The 26,338-nt window shown below is 38.7% G+C and overlaps 2 protein-coding genes across 6 annotated transcripts in view; one reads left to right on the top strand and one right to left on the bottom strand.

Moving 5' to 3' along the window:
* Positions 1-489: 489 nt before the first annotated feature.
* LOC101852777 (valacyclovir hydrolase) lies at positions 490-17,596 on the bottom strand. Of its 3 annotated transcripts, XM_005101899.3 has the most exons (7): positions 17,329-17,596; positions 14,765-14,865; positions 11,271-11,437; positions 6,518-6,671; positions 2,313-2,444; positions 1,457-1,580; positions 490-618 (listed from the first exon to the last, which is right to left on the bottom strand). In XM_005101899.3, the coding sequence occupies exons 1-7, from the start codon at positions 17,430-17,432 to the stop codon at positions 510-512; spliced, it is 891 nt and encodes a 296-aa protein (XP_005101956.1). In that variant the 5' UTR covers positions 17,433-17,596; the 3' UTR covers positions 490-509. The 3 variants fall into 3 exon arrangements, with proteins under 3 accessions (XP_005101956.1, XP_035826559.1, XP_012940035.1); XM_035970666.1 differs by lacking the exons at positions 490-618; positions 1,457-1,580; positions 6,518-6,671; ... (1 more) ...; positions 14,765-14,865; positions 17,329-17,596 and adding an exon at positions 3,690-6,504 and having other exon boundaries at positions 2,359-2,444; XM_013084581.2 differs by lacking the exons at positions 490-618; positions 1,457-1,580; positions 2,313-2,444; ... (2 more) ...; positions 14,765-14,865; positions 17,329-17,596 and adding exons at positions 2,459-4,940; positions 5,272-6,504.
* Positions 17,597-20,456: 2,860 nt separating this feature from the next.
* Positions 20,457-26,338, top strand: part of LOC101852420 (diacylglycerol O-acyltransferase 1) — a 42,063-nt gene continuing 36,181 nt past the window's right edge. Inside the window, exons 1-2 of one of the 3 annotated variants that reach the window (XM_035970664.1) lie at positions 20,675-21,138; positions 24,234-24,914. In XM_035970664.1, coding sequence (XP_035826557.1) covers positions 24,292-24,914 — 623 coding nt within the window. In that variant the 5' untranslated portion in view covers positions 20,675-21,138; positions 24,234-24,291. The other 2 variants (XM_013084578.2, XM_035970665.1) reach the window with 2 other exon arrangements.

Below are 26,338 nucleotides of genomic sequence, written 5' to 3'. Positions count from 1 at the left end.
AGACAGCTCAGTTCTGGTGGTAGAACAGATCTAAAACCGGTAAATACCGGATAAATTGGTAGAAATAGGCAGCCCTGGGGTTGTAAATTGCTGATCCCTGTTCTATACGATCAGGAGTCTGAGATTACGTGTCTAATAAATAATATATCGGTGTAACATCACCCGCACCCACCTCAACTTGGAGACAATGTTATGGGTAGGTAGGTAGGTAGGTAGGTAGGTCGGTATGGATGTGAGAGTGTGTATACATGTCAGTGTATGTGTGTGTATATAATATGTTTGTCAGTCTGTGAGAAAGTACAAATATAAACATTATCAGTATTCTCCTTTCAAAATGAAACTGGTAGGTCATTTCAATAGAAGTTATGGCTTGAAGTCTCTGAATATAATATATATTTATATAATTAAAATGTAAAAAAATAATACTCCTGTAATGCTGTGAACAGTGGTAATTAGATTCATTACAAAATCAAAGAACAAAGTAACATATTTCTCTTTCTAGTCAATATTTATTGCTGCAACGTGAGTTCTTCATCAAGGAATTCCTCGGCAAGAGTGTTGAATTCTTCAGAATAACGCAAATGAAGATTGTGTTTTCCTTCTGGCCAGTTGACCATTCTGAAGAAGATACAAACTTCCTCATATTAGGCAACACAATATGATGCTGGAAACACATAACTGATTTACCCAAACTTAGGTTAAACGACAATGGCATGTGAGGTATGATGTATTCATGGAAAATAAAAAGAAATGCAATTAATGCGAAAAAGTATCACTTCAACAATATAATATAGCATCAAATATAGTTTGAATGTGATACTTTCTGTACTTGTATGACATCAAAAGTGGAACCCCTGGTATGGAACATCCATCTTCAACAGAATCAGATCAAATGAAACAAGTGTAAGATAAATTTGTAAAAAGGAAAAATATAAGTTTATATTCCACATATAAGAAAGGTACAGTACCTTGGGACTCAACATTGAAAAGTAAATAAGGTAAAAAAAGATAGGCCTACTTTTTCATTGGAAATCGAGGAAAGACCCCAAGTTAACCAAAAAATGTCAATGATTTGGAAAAATGCTGTTTTCTATATTAAGCTTTGTTTATATCTGTCTATTTAAGTTTCATCATAAAATGAGTATCTTCCACATGGTTAGGATCAGAATACCAAACCATTTGGACACTCAAAGAGGACTCAAATAAAATGAAAAAAAGATGAAGGTGCCCAACAGAAAACATTCTAGTTCTAATTCTATAATGCATGAAAAACAAATAACTTGAAGTGTGGTGGTTGCTTTTCCTACACAAAGTGCGGTACAGTGTTTGCAAAGTATTAAATAAACATGTTAACAATAATAACTTACACACACATGCGCACACACACACACACACACACACACACACACATACACACACACACACACACACACACACACACAAACATTTTACTTACCTGCAACTGGGGATATGCTTATGGAGAAAGAGTGGGTGTTCTTGAGGCACCAGAGGATCCTTGATTCCATTGACGATCAAAGTGGAACACTTGATGTTTGGAAGGCTACCAACACATATGTCACCTGGGACACAGCACGATATTAGAATTGGCATGCAGATAACCATTGAACTAACACTTATTTATCGGATCAGGTACAAGTATTTTCCAGTTCAAAAGATTTCATCACTGAAAGAGTGTACAAAAGAGTAAGCGCAAAACATTTCGATTCAATGTTAGAATGAATTTAATAAGGACTTGGAATTGTTTTCAAGTTGTATTATTTACATAATGATTATAAGAGTAAGCCCCAAAAGGCATTAAAAAGTCACTCCAAATACAGGTTCTGCTGTAGGGCGTCTAGAGTCTATATATATTTTAACAAATGAACTCCTGAAAATCAGGTTGGTACAGTGGAACTTAGATTTTTTAAAAACTCAGATTCAATGAAAGGAGTTGGATTTCTCCTTTTTTTTCATTCATAAAAATCAATTAACATAACTCGAACTTAACAAACACACAGGGCCTAAACGAGCGATCTTGGATTCAATGAAGTTGCTTGCAGGGTGAACAGCACCCTCTGACATTGCTTCACTCATTTTTCTCCCACAAAGAATGTTATCTATTCCTGGAAACCATCCATGGCACCTGTGTCATGAACCATTATTCACTTAGCCTATCGTTTATATCTTATGCAACCAATCAGCCGTCTTATTTCATACCAACACACACGTTGTTGGCACACGCATGTGTCTTTGGCGCCTAGCATGTGTTGGTATAAAAAAATCAGAATAACAAATGAGGAGTTCATACTCACCATTTCTTTGGGTAAAGTAGCTGCCATAGGCATTAACCCAGGCCTTCCATTGCAGTCTGAAATATGACTGGCCGTAGACTTCAACAAATGGCTCTCTCATTCGGGGGCTCCACTTGTCAACATTATCGATGCCTTATTGAGGAAAAAACAGTACAGCATGAGTCAGCAGATCATCTACACTGGGTCAACATATATAAATATGCAGCCCACCACAGATATATCTCAAACACACCAGAGATTAACAAATATGCAGTTCTTAGTTTCGTAAAAGTTTTACTGTGCTCGCAACTACTGCATTTAAAGTCATATAAGAAGAACTGGTTGTTTCCATATATGTTCATAGCATGTATTGCTTTTACTCTGCAAGTCAAAATGGTTGAAATATATCTAAAATAGTAAAAAATTTAGTTTTAAAAACAGTAATTAATATTTCAAAATAACACTATGTATATATGAATAAAGACCAGTAGCCTTTACTAAATCAAGAATTCTGTTGAGATCAATGGTGGAAACAAATTCTTTACATCAGTACATTTAATGTCTAAAATGTTTTTTTAGGCCTCTCTAAAGTCTGAACATTCTGTAACGATGGGCCTGATTATAAAGTCAGCTTTGCATCCGACACAAAATGGTTTTTCTTCTTCCTGCAGGAGATATCTGTGCATTGGGGAGGTACCGGGTATGTCCAATGTGCAGTCCGGTTAAACTAACTTTGTCTCTTTTGGAGAGACCTGAAAGACTTTTGTGGGCCCATTTTGGGCATGAATTGTGGAGTTTGTTGTTCACTTGTTCTCTCTAGTGTTCCTCTCACAGACTGGAGCTGTAGCTTTTCAGCCACTTTTTAAAGTCTATCTGTGAGAAGGTGTAGCTCTACATTGATCTTAATAGAAAGGACAAAGATTCCTTTGTCAAAAGATCTACCTGCATGTTTCCTCGGGTGTCAACATGGCTCAATCTTTTTTTATATATAGGCCATATATGTGGCCTAAAAAAGGTTAGGTAGGGGGTAAGCTTATATAGGCCATATGTGGCCTAAATACGGTTAGGTAGGGGGAGGGGTTACCTAAATATAGGCCATATGAGACCTAAATATAAGGTCACCCCAAGGACTACTATACTCAAGGACGTGCACCGTCGGATTCCTGACTTGGTTAGCGAAGGCCATCATATAAACATGTCAAACTTATCACTAGGCACAAGATACATTTCATATTGAGTGTGAGAAAGCTAAAACCTGTTGTAATGTTGTTGAACGCAATATTGTAGCATAGTAATACATGTTATTTCTATATTTGTATTATGTCATGCAGAAATATTAGTATGAAGAGCATTTAAAAAATGTTAACGAATACAACAACAAGAATTAGGCTTACTCACCAAGTCAATCCGCCATACGTGCCTTCTTGATGGATGTCTGTAGCAGGGCTGCATTCTTTTGGTGATCCTTGTCTAGATTGTGCAGACCGCGGAGTAAGACATTTGCGAGATGACTGAGCAGTTTCTTGGACTGAACGATGTCGAAGTCGTGAAATTCCCCCATGGTTGATAGAATTCTAACAAGTCTCTGACGACAACAAACTCTATTTTTTGCTTTCTTTACAAAGGAAAGTCCAATCCTAGTCAGGTCATACATAGACATATGGGGGGTTTTAAGGGAGCCTCTGGACACTTCCTCTAAAAAGTTCTTCACTTCTGTGGAGACGAATGGCTCATCTTCGCTGTAGGTGCTATCATCAATACATTTTCGCTCCAGCCATCTTGCTACATAGACACAGCAGCTTTCTTCGTTGGCAGTCAGAGTAACATCTGAGAAGCTACTCTCAATGACTTCTCTATCAGCAGCAACCAAAGGCCCACAACACAGATGTTTGTCAGAGGTTGATGGGGAATCATCAGCTATGACATCAATACTCTCGAGAAAAGATGCTGCATGCCTAGCGAGGCGCTTCTTGTATGCCGAGATAACATCTCCTGCTGTCATGAACGCGTTGGCCACGGTGGACTGCCTGTAAACGGAAAATTCGCCTTCAATGCGATCGCTCTGTATCTCACACAGCAGCACATATTGAAATCCTGATGACAATAAGTGTTTTGTCACGGCACTGAGTCCACGCATGGTTTGTACCAGAGCTTTCTTGGTGTCGTGGGTGAGGCATTTCTTTCAAGACACTCCCTGTACTGACATTGATTCTTCAAACTTCTTGGCATACGTGTCCAGACTATCAGACGTTAACACCTGAGCAGCTCTGTGTGGGTCCTTCATACGAATGTCCTGTCCCTTGGCAGATACATTTACAGTATACCACCAGTTTAGAACAAACTGAATGAACTCTGCAGTGGAATAACACCCTTGCAGTGCCAGCCCAGCAATAACCTTTTCATTGAAAATTCTTAATACATGTTGCACATTTTGAAGTCGTAGTTTAGACGGGTTGATAGAGGCATATGTAAGTCGCGTGGTTTTATTTTTCTTGTGCTTGGCAAGACCAAAATGTCTCTTAGTTGTTGATAACTGCAACGGGGAAACGATTCGATAGCAAAACAGTAATCACTTACAGAAAATTGTTTGTGAGTCAACAGTTTCAGCTGATGAGTTATAAAGTCTAGCTTTCTTTCCCTTTTCTTTTCCTGAATAAAAGAACAAAATAATAGAAAGATTCTAGTTTACTGGACCACTAGGCAATTACAAATTACAAGAAATCAAGATCTTAACTTTACCTTAGTTTACTCCAGTCCTTCAAAATTTGTTGATTAGATCTAGATCTAGATTTACTAATTGAAATTGTAAACATCAACTGTCTAGGTACGAGATTTTATCGGTAGGAAAAAGAAAAAAAAATTTTTTTTTTAAACCACTGGATTATATGTAGGCCTACTGCAAAGCAAGGATCGACATTATTTTTAAATTATTTTTTAAAACTTAATCCTACACTACTGGTCCAGTATACTAGGATCTTACCTTTGGGTCTTCAAGTTCTGTGCAACGTGATTGTTCCAATACTTCCACAACTCTCTCAAGCACAAAATCCAAAGGAACTCTATAGTTTATGGCGACGTGCACACACTCAAAAAATTGGGTGTAGGAATTCAATCCGTTATTTGGATTTAATATTTTTCCCAAGGGAACTCTGGATCCTTTCTTGAATGCGGTGAGTGTAAGAGGGGAGCACAATGTTGGTTTATTCTCAACAACTACTGATAAAACACACTCTTCACAATACTCGGTCATGAACATGGCAAACAAATCTGTCCTCTGTTCTTGAAAGAATTAAATTGTCATATATTTCTTGTGGAGTTCCTTTTCTGGAGAAAATTCTGAAAGGCTACAGATTTTGTCTTTTTTCATGAAATGACGGAGTTGCTGATCTTCTTGTCTGGGTGGACGAGGGGGTGGTTTTGGCGTTGGTAGGCAAGACGAGGGAACATCAAATAAACTCGACGGATCTACTGGTTGAGTGTATCCTCCAGGTAATTTAATTACAGGATAATCTGATGGCCAATGCATTTCACAGATAAAGAATTTGTCTGGATCTAGAGAGAAGTTTTCACGAGGGGGTAAAACAGAAAGCCATCTTTGTCTCTCAAGTCCTTCTTTCGGTACCTTGAACACTCGACATTTATTGTCTTTATTGTAGTTACCTTTGCAGTTTACAACCCTACATTTATTCGGTATGGTGAAATCAAACTATCCTTGAGCATTGACGGGCCGATTAATTCACAATAATCCACAGAATTAACAAAAACACTCCGAGAAACATGAGGAGAGGAACAACACTTGAATCGTGAACATTGATCACTGCACTTCTTTCCGGAAGGATGCGCTTACGCGGATAAATGGTGTCCATAATTATGCTTACATTTCTTTGCTTGGAATCTTTATCAAAAATAAAAATATTGACACCTTTCAATATCTGATTCATTTCTGCATCATTTTTATTAAGATCAACGAATTCTACAGATAGGATTCATTCTACTTCAAAGGCGATAAATAGTTCCCGATTCCTACGGACGCGTCAAAGCTAAAGATAAGGCATTGGGTCAGAATGGGAATATCCGGAGTGTTTGACGCGATGGCCTTCGCTAGCCAAGTCAGGAATCCGACTGTGCACGTCCTTGAGTATAGTAGTCCTTGGGTCACCCTTAAAATAAACTCAAGGTAAGGCAAGGGTTTCAACAAAAAATCTAGAATAAGAGGTTTGACATACTCTTAAACAATTTCATATCATCTTCTGTGATGTAAGCATTAGAACCCCAAATGAGCAGGCGCTGTACATTGCCAGGGAAGGCAGCTGCCAGAATCATTCCTGTGATGCCTCCATCACTCCAGCCCAGCACAGAGTAACGATGAATATCCAAGGCCTTCAAATACAATTAAAAAGAAAAGTAAAGAACATTATCAGTGCCTTTGAGGTCTGTATTTTTCCCCATAATTTTAGATACTCTCCTCATTGTCCACTTAAATCCCTGGCACTGGGGGGGGGGGGGGGGGGGGGGGGGGAGCAATCTTGAAAGAAGCTCACAAGATTGGGAAACACTGACGGATGGAAGTAAATGTAGTGGTCTTTGGAGCAGATGGTGCTATTCTCTGTGCATTCAATAATGGAGAAAAGTACGACCCAGAAGTAAGGTCATCATTATGTTGAACAGCTGGATTTTATTTTAATGTTATTGTTAGGTTATTATATTTTCACTTTGTCTTCTCCTATAAGGGCGAAAAGTCCCAGAGGTACCGAATATCAAAGCCCCAAGATCAGGAATTCTTTGCCCAGTTTTCTAAGAGAGATCAAACCTTTTAATTCATTCTCAAATGTCAGCTAAAGTCATTTCTGTTCTAAAATTAATAAAATATAAAATATTTAGAGAGAGATTTTCTTTTGGTCAGAACAAAATGCACTGATTATTATACGCTGGTGGAGTGATGAAACCTCGTAACCCCAGAGAGGAAAATTTTACAGGAGAGACAAAAAACTGATTTACTCTTGAATAAAATGACCTATAGAAACCAAAGTTGGTACAGATAGATAAAAACACGTTAGAAACGTGGTTAGCATATAAAAATAACTTTTATATTGTTTATGTGGTTATGCTGTGGGATGCGAGGTTTCATTACAACATTTTTGTCGTGATGAAACCTCGTAGTCAGCCGGCGGGAGGGTTGCGAGGTTTCATCAGGACAGAGTTTGAGGGTTGCGAGTTTTCTCACTGCTCATTTTGGTTGCAGTATGCGTCTGTTGTTTGAAACGCCACAAAGTGATAAAGATGTTTATTCTAAACCAACTGGTTTGGAGTTCGATTCCCGGCCAACTGAAGTCAAATAAATGTGCGTTACCTGCAGAATTTATGTTTCAATCCTCAAACGGATTGCAATTAATGCAATTTGTTTCACTATAATTTGCCAAGATTAGATCTGCTTACTTCCATTTTTGCTAAAAAGCACAAATTAATAATAAATCTCTGCAATATGGTCTCTGTTTGCACTTCAGGTGGTTTTCATAAAAGATGTTGAATCATAATGAACAACCATTAATGTTAATGGTATAAATTGTCATGAAGTGACGATGCATATTGGCAATAACAGATTTAAACACCTGTAGGTGATTGTACTTGAAGTGCTGGAACTTAAACGTTTTGTGTAGAGTGGCGAGGTAGGATGGACCTTATGTTTCTGTGTCCAGCCTTCGGAACGGCAGCCCATTCATCCTTCAGGTGCATTTTGAACTGGATGTTCATGTCTGGGATGTATTTCAAACACCTGACAACAGGATCACCCGTTTTTCTACCTAGTCTTATAGACTTGTCGTAGCTTCCACACTTAGAATACTCCTTGAAGAATGTGTGATCCAAATATTTGCTTTGATAAGTTTCTTGTTTTGCTCTTGCCATCATGAAGAAATGGAGGTAGTCTTGGAGGAGCTCGATGCGTGTTTTTCGAAGCGATCCCTTAATAGTAATAGTTGAATTCACACTGTTAATTTCCATTTGTGTGTGTCATTTGATAAAAAGTTTATCTGTTCAATTGTGCTTCCGTGTGTTGTTGAAAAAAGGCTGAGAGAAACATTGGCTAGTGTGACATTTCTCTATCGGTAACCACAGTTGTCGCTGTCGATAAGGGTTTTCTGGAAGTCCAGCTTTTCCTTCAGGAATTCCAATAGACATGAAGCTAACTCATTTGCCATAAGTCCCCCTTCTGTTTCATGACACACGTAACAAGTAGTCTGACGTGTTGCAGCATCCAATAGCGTAAAGCTATGAACAGCGAGTTTCGTTTTGTAATGTAAGGCTGATGCTGAAGATCCATTGAAAGTACGGTCGTTTTAGGTTCATTACTGGCGAGAGATTTGATGGCTTCAGATTTAGCTCGTTCCTTTTCTTTGCCCGCTGCTTCCTTTTCTAGAATGTGAGCATTCCAAAGATCCTCCAGCACATTGTCAACTTCACGACTGAATCAAAGGTCGCACATATCTATCGTTGACAGGAATAGCGACAGGTTATTCTGCTTGAATGCTTCATCGAGGCCGGGTCTGTTGAAAGGCCGCCTCCCGTGGTCTTGGCAGACTTGTGCATATATTTTGTAGATATCTGAGTTGCTTTGAAAATTATTAGTTCTAAATGTTTCTTACAAATCATTCATCCAACCCAGTTCAATTCAGGAACATTTTTGAGCACACTGGCACCTTAGGCCACCTTTTAAAAGTGTTTATTGAAAGTATTCCCTCTCTGGTAGGTCTCTGAATACCTCCTCCGAGGTCCACTAGTCATCCCATGAGAGGGTCCACACTAAATCAAAATTAGAATGTCTATCAACTTCAGAGAGCCCTTTACATTTCAGAGTCCGGCTCTTGCAATCACAGTTTGGTTTCAATAACTTAGATGGGCTTTTCATTGAACCATTATGTATTCCAATCCTGTCCTGATCCACAGAAAGCTTTTCGCTTATTTGTTGCCACTCCTAAAAACTCTTTCTTTTCCTCTGTGGAGCATCATTTATGCTGGCATCACAAATGAGCTGTGTCTCGGGATCAGGCTCCAGGAAAAGTGGCTAATGTACCTGAATATGGTCTACAGATTGTGTTGCTGTGACCTCGAAGGTAATAATTCAACATCTGACTTACAGCTGCCTGGTGAAACGTCAGTTTTGTTTGGGGTATGATTCCAGGCGACACTATTGTTGGTGCAGACTCAGTCTGGGATGATACTGATATTTCCTTGTCTACACATATCAGGGACAGCCCTGGAAAGGACTACGACATGGTGGCTGGGGTCAATTTATTGAATGTGGTCTGCTCAGTGGTTTCCAAACCAGCCTTTGTAGGGTATAAAGATCTAGGTGATGAGCACAGTTAAAAGGAGATATTCAATACAGATTCGGAAATGTCCGTATTACTTGTGTTGTTGAGGCACAAATTTGTCACAATGTCCTCTAAAGACTTCATAGTCATCAAGACCACGGTTAAGTTCAGCACTAATCGCCCTCAATCACAACTGGAGGATTCGACTACACAGCGGATTCATAGTCTGAGACTCCCCCGGGGCAGTGCCACTGACTGAAGTGTCTTCAGGCCATTCCCAAATTGGGGGGGGGGGGGGGACATTTTTCGTTCTAGTGAACAGTAGAATTGTAAATGGGCTGATCTAACAATGTCATGCTCATAACTGTGCCTGAACTACAACAGAGAACTGCTGCTTTATCTGTCCTAATCCTTACTATCGTCATTTTCCTCTACTTCTTTTGCATGTTTGTCACACTCTTGTGACTCGCTATTTCCGGGGTACCTTGATACATGTAGTCGAAGCAGCCTTTTTGCTGCTGAAGCTAGAGAGGTGAGCAGAGTAAGTCTGATTCCCTGTAAGGACTTCTCTGTTGACATTCAACCCGTGGCGCTCGTATAGCCTTATACAGTTGCGAGCGCCGTAAAACATCTACTAAAACTAAAAATAGTCTGAGAAAATGCTAAACCTTAACCTCTCTTTGATAAACAGAAAGGCCTGTTGACATCTGGAGAGTGCATAGATCTGTCACCTAGTCTTAGTAAGGACTACCGTCACCTGTCATTTCAAGGTGTGACTGTTGCCTTAACTTAAATGTTAACTACGTTTGTGCTCGATGAGACCATCTTGATTACCAGCTCGTTAGTCATCCTTATGAATGGATTTTTAATATATTTACACAATGTAAGTACTTCTCTTATGACCATATTTGAACTTCTGAACTGACTGAAATAAAGTGAATGAATAAAAGAATGAATGAATGTATGGAAGAATGAATGAATGAAATATTTCTTTATTCCGTCAGATACATTAAATGCACCAGACAATGTCAGTTATGAGCGCTTCAATTAAGCTAATTCATAAAGAAGGCTTATCCAGAACCTCGTATAAGTAAGTCGCTCTCTCAAACTGGGAGTGATGAAACCACGCAAAAGCAGATCGGCGCACCAGGTGAGGGTTGCGAGGTTTCATCACGCCAGGATATCATGGGGGCAAACATACGAGGTTTTTTTATTAAGTATTTTTCATACTTTCTCTTACTAATTTAATCTTGTTCTTTTGACACATTGTGAAGAAGGACTGGGAGAAGATGTTAAGCCAAAAAAACGAATTTCGGAAAAATTGAGGGTTACGAGGTTTCATCACTCCACCAGCCATATGTTAGTGTTGTATTGTAAAGTGCTCAGAGCCTGTGTACTCTAATTGGGGTTAAACGTTATACAAACGCCATATATATATTGTTAATATTATTATTATTAATTTCATTATCCACCATTACTTAGCAAACTAAGCAGTACCGTACTCCGTATATATATTGTTTTTGTTACAAAAGTAATATGAACAATTACGATAGAAATGATGAGGCTAGCAATAGATTTTGTGATTTGTGTAAAAGAAAAGTCATCAAAGATTATGTCATTAAACCGATCATTCATACTTTAGTTAATAGGGAAGTAAGTAAAAGAAAACCTTCATGACAGCAGCTGCATCATAAGCATCTCTCTGCAAATACAGCAAGGGCCAGTCTCGATCAGGGGGTCGACTCCTGCCATAGCCTCTTGGATCAAAACAAATGATGTTGTATTTCTTTTCATCCAGACCCTTAAGCTGAGGCATAAAATCTGTAAGTGCTGAACCTGAGAGTAATTTGAATATAAAATGTTTAAGGTCATAACAATTGGATATCTTATACCACAAAAGGAAATATCTGTAGGTTAAAAACAGGTTTCAACATCACGCTAGGAAAATGAAAATGAAAGTAAAGACAAAAACAACAATATTTTTCGCAGGGCTACTATAGTTGCACGTACCATACAACTAAAGCTGTCGAGAATTAAATCACATAAACAGTATTAGTTTAGTCAGAACTCCTTATATCGCCCCCCACCCCTATTCTACCACCAGCCCACTAACCGCCAAGTTTTGCCAATGTATGTAAAGGAACGCCTTTAAGCATAGCAGTTGCACCTTTACAACGCCATCCACCATCTGCCAACTGTCTGAGTTGTGTGGTCCTTATTACACCAATGTAAATTTGCCCCACTGCACGGCCAGCGAATTGGCTGACAGAGGTACCCACTACAAAGGGTACACGGCACTCACTTGGTGTCTTCTTGATAACCTCTTTCCCACCCACGTCTCTGTGAGTTCAGCCTATTTCTAGCATTTTCATTTGTCACGATTTGCTCCTGATTATGAAAATACTATTATTTTTACACTTCAGCCAATATTTTGTTTAAAAAATTGACTTAAAATTTTTTAATCGCCTGGAGATACTTCAAAGGATGTGCACCACTTCGATCTGTGGCAATATATATGGCATCACTAGATATCAGCCCAATGACCAAAAAGGCTGCACGTGGCAGGTGCCCAAGAGGCTTTTATATTGTGAGGACACACAATACTAAACGAAAGGTCTGAGGCAACCTGGGGAGTATCAGGTTTGATTTTTTTTAAAGTACATATCTACATAGTCATTGACCCATAATAGCCTAGCATCTGATCAGGCACAAATTTTTTATTTGAATTTACATAAAGTTCAGTTTGAGCTGGACATGAAGTTGGTTGCAACTCATTTTTTCCCTGCACATGGCAAATGCGCAAGACAGATCTATCATCTAGATGAGTCAAGACTGACCATAATTTGTCTCTAGTCTCTACCACTATTCAAGATGACAATCAATGCTATCCCACTATGCCACCAGTCTTGCAGTACCGCAAACTTCATGCTCGTCTCAAAGTATAATGGGGCTTGACTCGTATTACACATTTTAATTGCATGTGTTGTTTGACCCATACCTGACAATTTCAAAAAGCTTACAGAAGGAACATCGACTTGGGGCAGTTTTCTCTGACATTTATGCAAAAATATAATGTATACTTAATATAGATACATGTATGTCACCGATTTCGTTTTCTTGCCATAGTAAAACCATCTAAAACAATAATATACTGTTACTTTTAATTATATAATACCTTATACGACACCCATAACTCCAAAGTCAGTAAAGGAGGGCCATAGATAATGCATTATAAGATGGCAATCCTTTAAATAAAGAATTTTTTATCCACTCTCATCTCTTGCGTGCAACAGAGAAGCGCCTAACAGCTACATCGCAGACACCAGTGAAGTGTGTGGAACCCACACATAGCAAAATTAGTGGGACATGGAAATCTTTTCGTTATATAGATTTTGTATACAAATTATTTCAGGTGATATCAAGGGAGATAGACAAAAGTATAAGCGCATCTGAAAACCTGCTCACAGCGGTCACTTTCTACAAAAGTTTTCCACAAAACCGTCCTCAGACTGAGTATGTTCAATCAGTGTAAACAAGCAGCTATAGGCTTTCATTAGTTTAGTAGAGTTTTTACGACGCTCGCAACCGCACGTTATATGAGCGCCAAGGGGCGGATGTCAACAGAGAAGTCCATACAGGGAATTAGGCTTACTCCTCTCACCTCTCTAGCTTCAACAGCACAAAGCCTGCTTCGACTACCTGGGAACCCCCGAAATAGGAAATAGCAGGTCACAAGAGTGTGACAAACATTACAAAAGAAATAGAAGATAATTAAAATGAAAATAAGGATTAGGAAAGAAAAAGCAGCATCCCTGCTGCAGTTCAGACACAGTTATGAGCATGACATTGATGAATCAGCCCATTTACAATTCTACTGTGCATAAGAATATATTAATGTACCCCCTTTGGGAATGGCCTAAAGACACTTCAGTTAGTAGCATCGCCCCACGGGGTAGCTGCTAGGCTTAAATCTTAGCAGAGCCCTTCCCACTACACAACGGGACCTGAATTAGTGCAGCACTTACCGAATGAAGTGCAAGTGTCACATGAACTGAGCACACAACAGCTTCCCACACCTGACGCGACAGCCAATACTATACACTGCTGCTGATCAATCAGCATCAAATAACTCAGACCCTGATCTAAGCACCTGCCCGTTTATAATAACAGTCACATTTCTCTGTGATCTTGAGTGACAGTTACGGACAGATTCAACAACAGTATAACACGGATAGATCGAACACAAAAGACGGGAAATCATGCATCCTTCGAACTGTGCCTGAGGTCGCGGGGGGGTTTTTCTTCTTATATTTGTAAGATATCCCTCAAACCACGGATCCTTTGAACTAGCGATGCTGATCCCAATGAATTCAAGCTATCCATCTTAAACTGTACATTGGAATCCTGTTATAAAAAGAGGAAGCTAGGGGACTGAGTGCAAAGAAGAATCCATTCTAGCAGGATTCACGTTATAAGTATAAGGGATCAAGTAATAAATTCAAGGGAAATAATAAAATAGACCAAATCTATGTTTGGCGGGCTGTTTATTTCTTTTTGTTATCTCCCCTGATGATACCCACTGTGTTTCCCACCCCACCACACCCATTGGTGCATTCCATCTGGCTTGCTCACATAAGGTAAACACTACACCCTGCCCACATCACACATTCGCTCCATCCATCATAGCATTGTCACCTCTCCATCCCCGCATCAGAGAAGTGAGAGGCATAGTAGGCCTAGACAATCTAGATTAGGCTGGCCTATCTTGCGATGCTTTCGGCTTGACTGCGCATGCCACACCATCCCCACTCCTTCGCTCTGGCCTTCATTGCTGGCACATATGGGCTCTCCCATTCTTTTTTTCGCCAGATCACCAACAAGTTTCTCAACTGGCAAGGTTTTACAAGGATTGGCCTACCGTATGCACTGTGCAAAGCAGCAGCAATATTCTGCTATAACCGACTGGCGTTTGTCCGATTGCGCTATAGCAATATTTTATTTACTAAGATGAAGAAGGAAAAAAACGGGGTTTTAGAATAGCCTCTTTATAACAGACTTCTTGTTATTTCAGGACTCGTTAAAAGTGGACTCCACAGTAGTTAAAATTGTCCACCCATTAATGAGGACAAAAGTGGTTGTCTGAACAACACATTTGGTTCCTACCTAAAGCACCTGGCAAAAGCAACACACAGTGGGCTCCATCTCCAGCTTGAGTGTAATGAAAATCCACACCATTGGTATGAATCTTTTCTGACTTCAAAACTCTGGAATAAAAATATATTTTTTAAACTTTAACATTTCCAAAACCATTTCATTTAGAATTTCAATCTGGTTGAAAGATTTTAGACCACAATGAAATGTAGTAGACGCTACAAGCCATCGCAATCCTTAAATTCAGTCGACTTTGTTTCAAACAAAGCTGTAAAGTTTAAAAACTCAAGTCCTATTATATCTTGAGTTTCTGGTGTGTGCGTATTCAGCAGAGATCTGAACTGAATAATAGTGCATTTTAAGGCATTTTTCTCTGTAATCTTGTTCATATATGATTCAAGTTATAAATTTATTTGTAAAAACCAAGACCACTTAAAATGTGCTGAAACCATGACGGCTGCAGTAACAGCAGTGAAAAATGGTGTCTTTCAATATATGGCTCCAGTGGCTAAGTGAGCAGTGAGTTCAGACTCATCAAGTAATGTCAACCTCAGCCTCAGTTGATTTGATATATATATATATGCTTTGTCACTAAATTGTGGTCATTGTAAGATAGTGATAAGGACAGCTGAATATTGCAGTTCAGACTCGAGCAAGCTAAACGGCTCTTACCGAGATCTAGATCTCCATTAAAATCTCTGGATTATCATGTTTAGTACTTCACACTCAAGCACGCCTCAGTATTTTATTAGGCCGGCACTATTTCTCCGAACGTTCGGGAAAATAAAGCTGGGCACTATTTCTCCGAAGGTTCGGGAAAATAAAGCTGGGCACTATTTCTCCGAACGTTCAGGAAAATAAAGCTGGGCACTATTTCTCCGAACACTCTGAAATATCATCCTTTCCCCCAAATTTCGGATATTATATAGAGATCTATAATTATAGTATGGGCCTACCAAAGACTGTTCGTATACAATATGGTTCAATCGGTCCAAAAAATGTCCGCCGTAAATATTTATATAAAGAAATGCTACAATTCCAAACAGTTTTTCGCTATAGATATGACGTGTTGCCTATGAAAGGTGCTGCTTTTAAACGTAATGTGTTGTGTTCACTCGTGTGCTGTCTAGATCTAGATCTACGGAGGGTTATTGATAACGACACATAGAACTGGCATCTGCGTTTGTCACTGCTGCGACCAATGTACTGACACTGGCAAGCCCCTTAATGTGTGTGATTCCATAATTTACATGTAATATCCTGTACTTTTTTAAAAATTACGCACATTTAGGGTTCAAACTGCCAATCTTCTTCGGACAGGTGGACACACGCCCTTATTTGTTAATGTTTGTTGTTGTTTATGGGCTGTTCTAATTTTGATTTCTTTCTGTTGTGAAACCTTTCTTTTTCACGTTTTTACACTCATCTAAAAATCTCATCTAGACTAGCTGTTGAAAATTGAAATAGATATAGACCCAAAAATTTGCTCCTGTGTGTGTGTGTGTGTGTGTGTGTGTGTGTGTGTGTGTGTATGTATGTATGTGTGAGTGTTTGAGTGTGTCTGTGTGTGGTAGTAAGTGGAGAGTGAGGAGTGTGTGTGTGTGTTTGTTTGTTTTTCGGGCTTTATTTCAGCCTTTATTCAGTAACAGTTCAAAGTATACAAAAATAGAAACACAGGATCCATTCACTCCAGGACTCATGAGTCATTCGTCTCTTTCAGTTTCACTCTTTCATTCAATTCCCGTGTTCTCTCCCGCGGCTCATCCCCGTCCGCATGACTTTCATACCCCACCCCATCCCTCCAGGCACACACAAAGAAAATCTCACTTGTTCCCTGCGAACCATGGACAATAATATAGGCAAAACACCGCCTGAGCTGCATTCCTTTTGTTCGTGAGCTGTGGACCAGGCCAGGGGTGGTCAGTGTCGTCGTCTTGTAGTTGCTGTCGCCTGTGGATACACTCGCACATTCTTCCTTTCACCCGCTCTTTCACTCACACTGTCTCTCCATCCACAGTTCAGCTCGTCATACGTTCAAAAGTTGCCCACTAGTTATGTTTAGTTAGTGTGTGTACATGTGCATGATGGTGGTGTGTGTGTGGTGGGTGTTACTGAAGGTTGTCTGTAGGCGGGCTTGCCATGCGGTACGTGTTCCTTCCCAGACCAGAGGCAGAATGAAAGTTGGCGCCGAACTCTCGCAATAAATAGATATATATATAGGCAAAAAATCACGAGACCGGAAGCCGAAAACCATTCGGAGAAATAAAGATCGGCACTATTTCTCCGAACGTTCGGAGAAATAGTCACTTCGATTTTATTAAGCATGCCTTGCCTTATCATATTGCTAGATAATTTTACTTTCCCTCTCATCTCATACTTAGATCTAGATCTAAATCTAGATTCTATATTTGATCATCGTTAAATCTCTATTATTATTATAACTTATTAATATATAACCCTCTATCTTAATTAGGCTAGATTTAGATCTACATCTAGATATCCTGATTCTAGATCTAGATTCTAGATCTAGATCTACAGCTAGATCTAATTTCAAAACATATTTTCTTTAAACTTACCTGTCAGAAGTTCTTGACGAACTTGTCGAATAAAAATTGGGGACTGAACTTGATCTAAATTTATACCTCACAATATCAAATACATTTCTTAACCTGTGAGACATTTCCTCAGTCACTCAACAAGATCGTCTATTTGCAGCCAGTTATGATGGACCTAAAAGCATAAGGCTGGTGATTCGAAAAGTAAACACTAACTTGGCCTCACAGAAAGATCAGCTGTCAGTGCTGTCAGTGTCAGCTACTTTCGATTCCTATAAATTGTTGTGAATTGTGTCCCTTGCCATCGTTAGGAAAACGGGACCCGCAGCTGGTGGTGGGGGTTCTGATCTGATTCTCTGAATTCCTACCAAAAAGATTATAATTATTATGTAAGACATTTTAAAGCACAGGGTGATCCAATAAAAAAACAACTGTACAACTTTTTTTCTGAATATCTCGAACAAAAATTGTTCCAGAATGCTGTTACAGATATACATGTAATTCATTCAAAAGGAATTTTCTTTTACCTAAAAGCCACGAAGAAGAAAAAAATATGTTACTTGATTTTAACGACATGAGGGGTTTCAGGCTGCATTTCACCATTGATATGATGTTTTGGTAATTAAATAATCAGAATTGATAATGTTTAATATTTTATTTGCAAGGGTTTTAATAGCCAAAATAATATTTGTTTTCTGCAGCAAAAATTATAGCAGTTTGTTGAGTTTAGCCCTCATAACAGCGCTTCTGCGAACGGTTCTAAAAGTAAAAATTTACCTATTAAAATAATTTATTAGTATCATCATCATGGTGCCCTTTAAGCTGGTGGATCGGGTTTGTTTTCAATATACAGGGTGCCCACTGTAGATAAGATCGGGTCGGGTCGGGGGCAATCGCCCTATAATGCTCGTCGCCTGAAAACAAAACAAAAATAACGCGCTGAAGGGGCTGAGCCGGGTCGGGGGCGATCGCCCCACTCGTTGCCTGAAAACAAACGCGTTTGTTTTTGAGGCGGACGAGCCGGGTAGGCGATCGGCTTGTGCCACGATATCCGCAATATGCGCCCTCTAATCTGGCTAGCAAACTGACCCGACCCGACCCAATCCCATCCGCAGTGGGCACCCGGTCCACTAGACTGTTTTGCAACGATTTTTTATTTTTCTTATCATACATGTTTTCCCAGATGCTTTTTGAGAACCTCCGAAGTCATCACATACAAGACCTGCTCGATAGCAATCACAATCCAATATCCAAAGTGCGTTATGTAAAGTCAACGGGTCCAGTACTAGGCCGTAAGCCTAGGTCCGGTAGCATGATATTAAGAGTAGCCTATTATGATACATTTGACTTTTAGTGAAAAGATAATTCACACTTTTAAAGAGACTGTCAATGTATCCTTTCACCGTAGCCCTACAGCTGCCATGAGTAGTGTTGACAAATCAAGTCTTTCAGTAGCTCCTCCGAAACATAAGCATTGAGTTTTTGCATTGGGTTTTATTTCGGTGGGAGGTGTTCGATTCCATTTGCTTGGAGCCTTGAGATTTTGAATATATGACAAAATCACGATTTGTCTTTTCGAGCAACATTTTTTTCAAGGTTAAAAGGTTGATGACGAACTTTTATAATCTAATAACAAGTATAATAATTATCGGTACCTTGATTTATAGCCTGTGGAAAATTTGACTCAGTTTCATGAGAGAGAGAGAGAGAGAGAGAGAGAGAGAGAGAGAGAGAGAGAGAGAGAGGGAGAGAGAGAGAGAGAGAGCGCGACCGTGCACGCTTGCACGCACGCACGCACACGCGTTGTGCGCACCATTGGTACTTGCGCTCAAGTCTGTGTAGTTTTAATCTTACAAGACCTTGACCCACACTTCCAGGACAATAAAAATAATTGGCGTCTTCAATTTTACATGCACATAGGCAGGCCTATAGGCGTCGAACTAATTGGTTTTTGCCCAGTGAGGATTGTTCACCTTCAGCCTTCAGCAAGCTGGGTCGCGGAGTTGTTTACCTTACGAAATTTAATAATCTTGTACATGAATAATAATTATGATAATTACGTTGTTTATATTTGGATTTATTTGTTTTGATAGTGGTTTTACGTACAGCACTTGCAACAGTTCAGATCATGTTAGCAATTAGTGCCGAAGATTAGAGTCACAAACACAAAAAAGAAGGAGACAAAAGGAAGGCGTTACAGTTAATAGTATCATAGAAAAAGCAAACCACACAAGAGCGCCCATCAACCGCTCGTGCTGTTGCCAAGTTGACAACGCAACCTCAATGAAATGTAATACACAACAGCTAGCATACTCGTTTGGGAAGAAAAATGAGGTTGGGGGCGGGGGTGGGGGGTGGGGGTGTGGGAATAATTAAGGTAATTAAAGATCCAGCCCGATACAGAAGCTATGGTCATATTATACTGGAGGAAAATAAGGTATGCCAAGATCTATGCCCTTTTGGGAACTGAGGTGCCTGATAATATTTTTTCCGGCCTGTTAATGCCAAAGATTCTCCCAAATTCATGTGGAAATGATGGCTTTGATACGCTCATCAGGTCTCAGTGACGTTCAACTGGATTTGGGAGAACAACAGCATTGCAAACTTTCAAATTCATCTCAGACATTCACGCTCACCTACCAACACATTTTAAGGCACACAATTGAGCTGTGCCGGGTCAATTGCAAACGGTTTTTAAACATTTATTATTAGGTCTCTTAATTCTTACGTGATCACAACCTCCGATTCTCTTTCATTAGCGGACCTTTTCACTCGCCATTCCTTCCCATTACTAATACAACGAGTTCCGCAAACATGCAAATACTCAATCTTTATCATCTGAGCACTGCCCCTCCTCCCCCAACCCCATTCAAATAATGGGCACCTCTGATGTTCCTTGAAATCCATCTTTGAAGAAAGATGCTTTTGTCTCCTGATGACCAGGTTCGTAAGAGAAAACCTCTGTAGGTTATAAACAAGAAGAGACTGCATAAAAAATTCTCATATCAATACAATAATAATTATAAAGAAGGCAAGGGATCTCCAAGGATAGACAAGTCTATCATAACCACGTGATCATAACCCTCTATTTTTTTGCCTTCAACAATCCCTGCTTCCGGAATATTCTATTTTGAGCTGCTTCCGGTTTCCCCAAAAGAAAACCACCAGCGACTCAATAAAGTTCTACTTCTACTGTTGAAAAGTAAAATGTCTTTGGTTGTTGGAGTTTGATCCACTTCCGCTTACAATATGGAGACCAGAGCCCGGTTTCGGCGTACTATGAGTACTAACAAAGTTGAAGACAGCAAACAGACAGAACGAAAAGAAAAGTTATGGGGTGATGACAAACCGTGAGTATGCATTCTCGTGCACAACTGTATTTTTGGTTTAACAACGTCTTGTCGTGACCGTTTTCAAATTATTGTGCGACGCGTTTCGTGACCACCGTTATCATCGACGATTGAATAGTTTGCCGATAGCAAATAATGTCATTATTATGTCCCTTGCGAAGTGAGTTGGTACACCACTGAGTTCAGCCAAAACAGTCAGGCTGAACTAGAACTTCTTCAGCTGAGCTTGGCCTACTTTAGTGTTAACCTTGACCTTATCTATGAGGTCAGTTGTCACGGAAGTGGGGCATGGTGGTTCTAAAATTAGTAATTCTTTATTTACAACTAAGGCCAGCCCTGAGTTTTGTTGACTCTCACGGCCACGAGTGAACTTGATTGGCTCATGAGGTTACCGGCGGCGTTTATTGTTGTCTGTTCGTCCATGTGGCAAGGAACTGTTCCTTCCGTGATCAGGTCATGAAGGTCTGAACGTGAGACTGAGGTCGGTGTGTTGTGAATTTTTGTTGAAATGTTTGATTCTGACGCTTTTCTCTGCATTGACTCGCTCTTCGTCTCAAGTCCCCAAGCAGTGATTTTTTTTTTTTTACTGAAGTGGTGAGAGTCTCGCAGGAGTTTGCTAGATTTCTAGTTGGGCTGAAGTCAAGTGAAGTCTGCCTCACAAATAAATTAACATTAGATCTAGATCTAGAATCTAGATCTAGACTAGAATTAATTAGAATTTTAGATTGGCTATTCTTTAGACTTTAGACAATTTTCCCCTTCATGCCTTTTTTTGTTGTTTTTTTTGAAGTGGTAATTTGTTGATTAGATTATAAGTTGTCTTTCCCCTGCTCATATTCCTATTTTTTGTGGCTTGTAAGCTATTGGATTATGTAAAGTGATCTTAGCAGTCTCTTATTAATGGTCTTGACAGAAGTAGATTCTAGGTCTAGAAGTTAAAGGCAGTTTAAGGTTAGATTAAATAGTTCTGAGATTCTTTCCACAATGAATAAATCTTTCGCCTAATAATAAAAAAGAGAAGAAAAAAAATCAGTCATTAAAGACTCAAAAATATTATGAAGTGATAACATTATATTGCCGAGGCAGAGGCATATGTGACTAACATGCAGGCGGACTTGAGAGTCAAAATTTTGGTATGGACTAGATCTAGATTAAATCAGTTTTTATGAGATTTTCACCTTTTCTTGGCAAGCACCTAAACTTTGTAAAAATTATAAACATAGTTTATTGTATTCCTGACCCTGGTGGACCCTACTGTTTTTTTTTTGGGGGGGGGGTGGTTTGGTCATAATTTTGTATAAATAGATCTATGGTGGACAATTTGCACACCTACTTTAAAACTGTATATATTGTCAGACAATAGTAATAAATAAGTTGATATAGATCCAGGTCTGGACAATATGTATAGAGGCGCTTTTTCGGTAGTCTCCCCTACCTACATTATTATTCGCCTATTTTCCTGTTTCGGGAATACAATTTAGTCAAAACTTTACTGATATCGGCCTATATAGAATATTTGAAGAGATTTCATCTTTTGTGTATATTATGGAATAAGATTCTATTTCCTTAAGTACTGTACATGAATGAAAATTGGCTGCTCTTATTGGCCCACATGGGCAAATAAGCTGGGGCTTATTGGCCCACATGGGCCATTTAATGCATTGTTTTTCAAAGTATTTCATACATGGTATTGTCCCAACTTGTTTTCTAACTTCTTAGCTATTATTCATCTTTGTCTTTTTATTTTTAGCATTAGATTGTAAAGCTATACATTCTCAATTTAAAATATGTGATTGATGGACTAATTTGTTGAGCTATTTTTGAAGATGAGAGGACTTTTCGTTCTATCTCTAGCTTTAATAGTTTTTGATTATTAAGATTAAATAAGAAATAATAAATATGGCTATTACTATAGGCATTCTGTATCTTTAATAACACAAATGAGTTTTTATCTTTTGGAATTTTGTTGGTTTGGGAGTCAGGGTTGGTGATTTTTTTTATTTTTAAAATAAAAATGGGTAAAAAATTGATTTTTAAAATTAAAATCAGATTTTTAAAATTTAAATCTGATTTTTTTAAACATTTTAATTATGCATATAGACTTGCATTTGATTACAGTGTGTGTGTTTGTGTGTGTGTGTGTGTGTGTGTGTGCATGCGCTCGTGTTCGCGTAAAAAGAAAAAGAAAATGCTAATTTCAATTATGAAAAAAAAGTAAATTGAATACTGTATTATTTTTACAGTGATAGGGGGGAAAGCAGACTTCTAAGCATGATTATATTAGTCTACTAAACCTTATATCTGTTTTATAAAACCAAGGAAAGGAATTCTGAATGTTTAAAGATGTAAAAACAGAATACATAAAAAAAAAAAGTGATTTAAATCAGAGTTTTATTTTTAAAATCAAGTTGATTTAAATTTTAAAAAATCAACAAATTTAAATCGACCTGATTTAAATCAACCCAACCCTGATTTCAATTATGAAAAAAAAAAGTAAATTGAATACTGTATTATTTTACAGTGACAGGGGGGAAAGCAGACTTTTAAGCATGATCATATTAGTCTTCTAAACCTTATATCTGTTTAATAAAACCAAGGACAGGAATTTTGAATGTTTAAAGATGTAAAAAACTGAATACATTTTTTAAAAAGTGATTTAAATCACCGATTGTTATTTTAAAAATCAAGTTGATTAAAATTTTAAAAAATCAACTGATTTAAATCAACCAAGCTCTGATTTCAATTTATGGAGAAAAAAGTAAATTGAATACTGTATTATTTTACAGAAAGCAGACTTTTAAGCATGATTATATTAGTCTACTAAACCTTAAATCTGTTTTATGAAACCAAGGAAAGGAATTCTGAATGTTGAAATATGAAAAAACTGAATAAAAATAAATTTTAAAAAAAGTGATTTAAATCACTGATTTTTATTTAAGAAATCAAATTGATCTAAATATAAAAAAAATCAACTGATTTAAATCGACCTGATTTAAATCAACCCAACCCTGTTGGGAGTCATTCAAGATTTAGATCTAGATCTATACTTCCCTAATATATTATTGTAGAAATTGACTTACTTTCAACATATAATAATTAACTTAAGCCTTAGAGAAGTGTATAATTATAATATAAAATAATTTCTCTGATATTTAATGTGGATTTTGCTGTTGTATTTTCATTTAGAAATATCATTTGTGGATTTGGGGGGGGGGGGGGGGGGGGGGGGGCAAACACAGGGGAAAAAACCCGCAATTTTTGGGCAAATAATAAATGTTCTAGGGGAAATTTTGTATGCCCCTGTGGGCCAATAAGCACTCCGATGAAAATTACCTGAATTAAACGCTTCTTTTGGAATATTTGGAAAAAACAAATATAAAAAATAAGAATGCTTAGACACTGTCATAATATATATATATATATAGAGAGAGAGAGAGAGAGAGAGATGCCTTCAATTTAGTGCAAATATGTGCTGAAAATGTTTTTTCGATTAGATATTGAGAGGCTTTATTACACAGCAATTTGATCAGTCCTTGAATCAGAATATTTATAATCTGTGTTCACTGAATTGTCCAGACAGCTTGACCGAGCCCAGAATTACCTCTGAAAACATTTGGATGATCGTGATAAAGACATGAAAGGTTCAGCCTTGATATCTTCAACTGAATATATGATCTCTAAAGAGGAACCTAAACCCACCCTAATGGCTTTTGAAGCCCGCAAACTTATGAGAGATAATTCAGTTGGGAGCACTGACAGCTTTGATTCTGATGGACAGTTTTGTACAGAAGCACGCTGCATAATGGATGGCAAAAAGGGCTATGAGAGCCTTGGAAGGTCTGTTTGCAGCGATGGTCAGATTGCTGACAGTGATGACTCTGGAGAAAATACAACCAGTGGCTTTAGCAGTCAGCAAGAAACGCGTTCAGCAAACACAGTTTCACGGCATATCAAGGGTGAATTTGTAAAAACTGTGAGTTCGTTGGGGTCAAGAAAGAAGGTTTTTCAACATCAGAGGCAGCAGAACTACAAACTGAATGAATCTTCAAAAACAAGTGTTCTTCAAAAGATGTGTAAATTATGTGGTGGTGAGATGCAAGAAGAAGTTACAGACACTGAAGTGGAAGAGGACTCTAAACCTGGCATATTTACCAACAGTTGTCAAGTGCTGAAACGTTCTCTGTCGAATGTGATGCCTGATTGGATAATGGAACCAGAGTATATGGTTCATCCCAAGCCTAGAGTCAATAAAAACATGTGAGTGGTTTGTCTTTTCCATTTTGTATCCATAATATGTTAATGTAATTAAAAAAGCGATACGAGGTCTGTGGATTTTTTTCTGGCTGAAATTCTGGGAAGAAAAGTCCTTAGATTAAAGCTGCACAAATTATCATGTCTTATTTGACTTTGGAATGATGACTTGAGATATTAATATCTCTAGTAATTTGTTTCCACTGTAATGTCATTATGTCAGGCAAAAAGGGATGTATCAGAGTGACTGATAACATGACTTTGCTTTTAAACCACGAAGAGTGTCTCTACTAAAATAGACCTATATGTCAAATGTGTAATACTGAGATTAAAGATTTAGCAATAGGGTACTATTTTGGGCCATCTAGGATTCTATCATAGGTATTTGAGATTAAGAAAAATGGATGAGAAAATCATTTTTTCATTTCATTTTTCCCTTCTCCCTTGTCTCAAAAATGATACATAATGACATACATATGTCAGTATAGTTAAGTTCTCTGTCTCTCTACCCTTGGAACATGACCGCACAAGTTCCTATTTCAGATCTGTTCTCAGAAACTGAATGCAGATGTAGCTGGATAGAGGTTTGGCGTCAGTTGGTTGCTCAACACTTCTAGTGCAGATTCGTGAAATGTCTAGTCAAATTCACTATAAAATGTTATACTCCCAACCTTGTGGTATAATGGGGTCCTTGTTCTGTCCTCTATTAGATATAGCCCCTATTTCCTGACATCAACAAGCGAAATGATTCTGCGGTATGATCTGTGTTTGAAAAGTTAAACTTTAAAAAAAAATTACATGTACATTATAATATTTAGAGCTGTTAGTTCTTTCTCTCTCTCTCTCTCTCTCTCTCTCTCTCTCTCTCTCTCTCTCTCTCTCTCTCTCTCTCTCTCTCTCTCTCTCTCTCTCTCTCTCTCTTTATCTCCCTGTCTCTCTCCCTCCCTCTCTCTCTCTTTCTCTCTCTCTGTCTCTCTCTATCTCCCTGTCTCTCTCCCTCCCTGTCTCTCTCTCTCTCTCTCTCTCCCTCTCCCTCTCCCCCTCTCTCTCTCTCTCTCTCTCTCTCCCTGTCTCTCTCCCCCCTCTCTCTCTCTCTCTCTCCCTGTCTCTCTCCCTCCCTCTCTCTTTCTTTCTCCCTCTCCCTCTCCCTCTCTCTCTCTCCCTCTCTCTCTCCCTCTCTCTCCCTCTCTCTCTCCCTCTCTCTCTCTCTCTCTCTCTCTCTCTCTCTCTCTTCTTTCACTTTCTCTCTCCTTTCGCTTTATTCCCCACCCCCTCCCCCCTCTCTCTCTCTCCCTCTCCCTCTGCCCCTCTTTTCTCTCTCTCTCTCTCTCTCTCTCTCTCTCTCTCTCTCTCTCTCTCTCTCTCTCTCTCTCTCTCTCTCTCTCTCTCTCTCCCCCCCCTCTCTCTGTCTGTCTGTCTGTCTCTCTCTC

The sequence above is a fragment of the Aplysia californica genome, unplaced genomic scaffold, assembly GCF_000002075.1.
Source record: "Aplysia californica isolate F4 #8 unplaced genomic scaffold, AplCal3.0 scaffold00303, whole genome shotgun sequence".
Classification (NCBI taxonomy): Eukaryota; Metazoa; Mollusca; class Gastropoda; order Aplysiida; family Aplysiidae; genus Aplysia; species Aplysia californica.
This window is presented reverse-complemented; position numbering and strand designations above follow the sequence as displayed.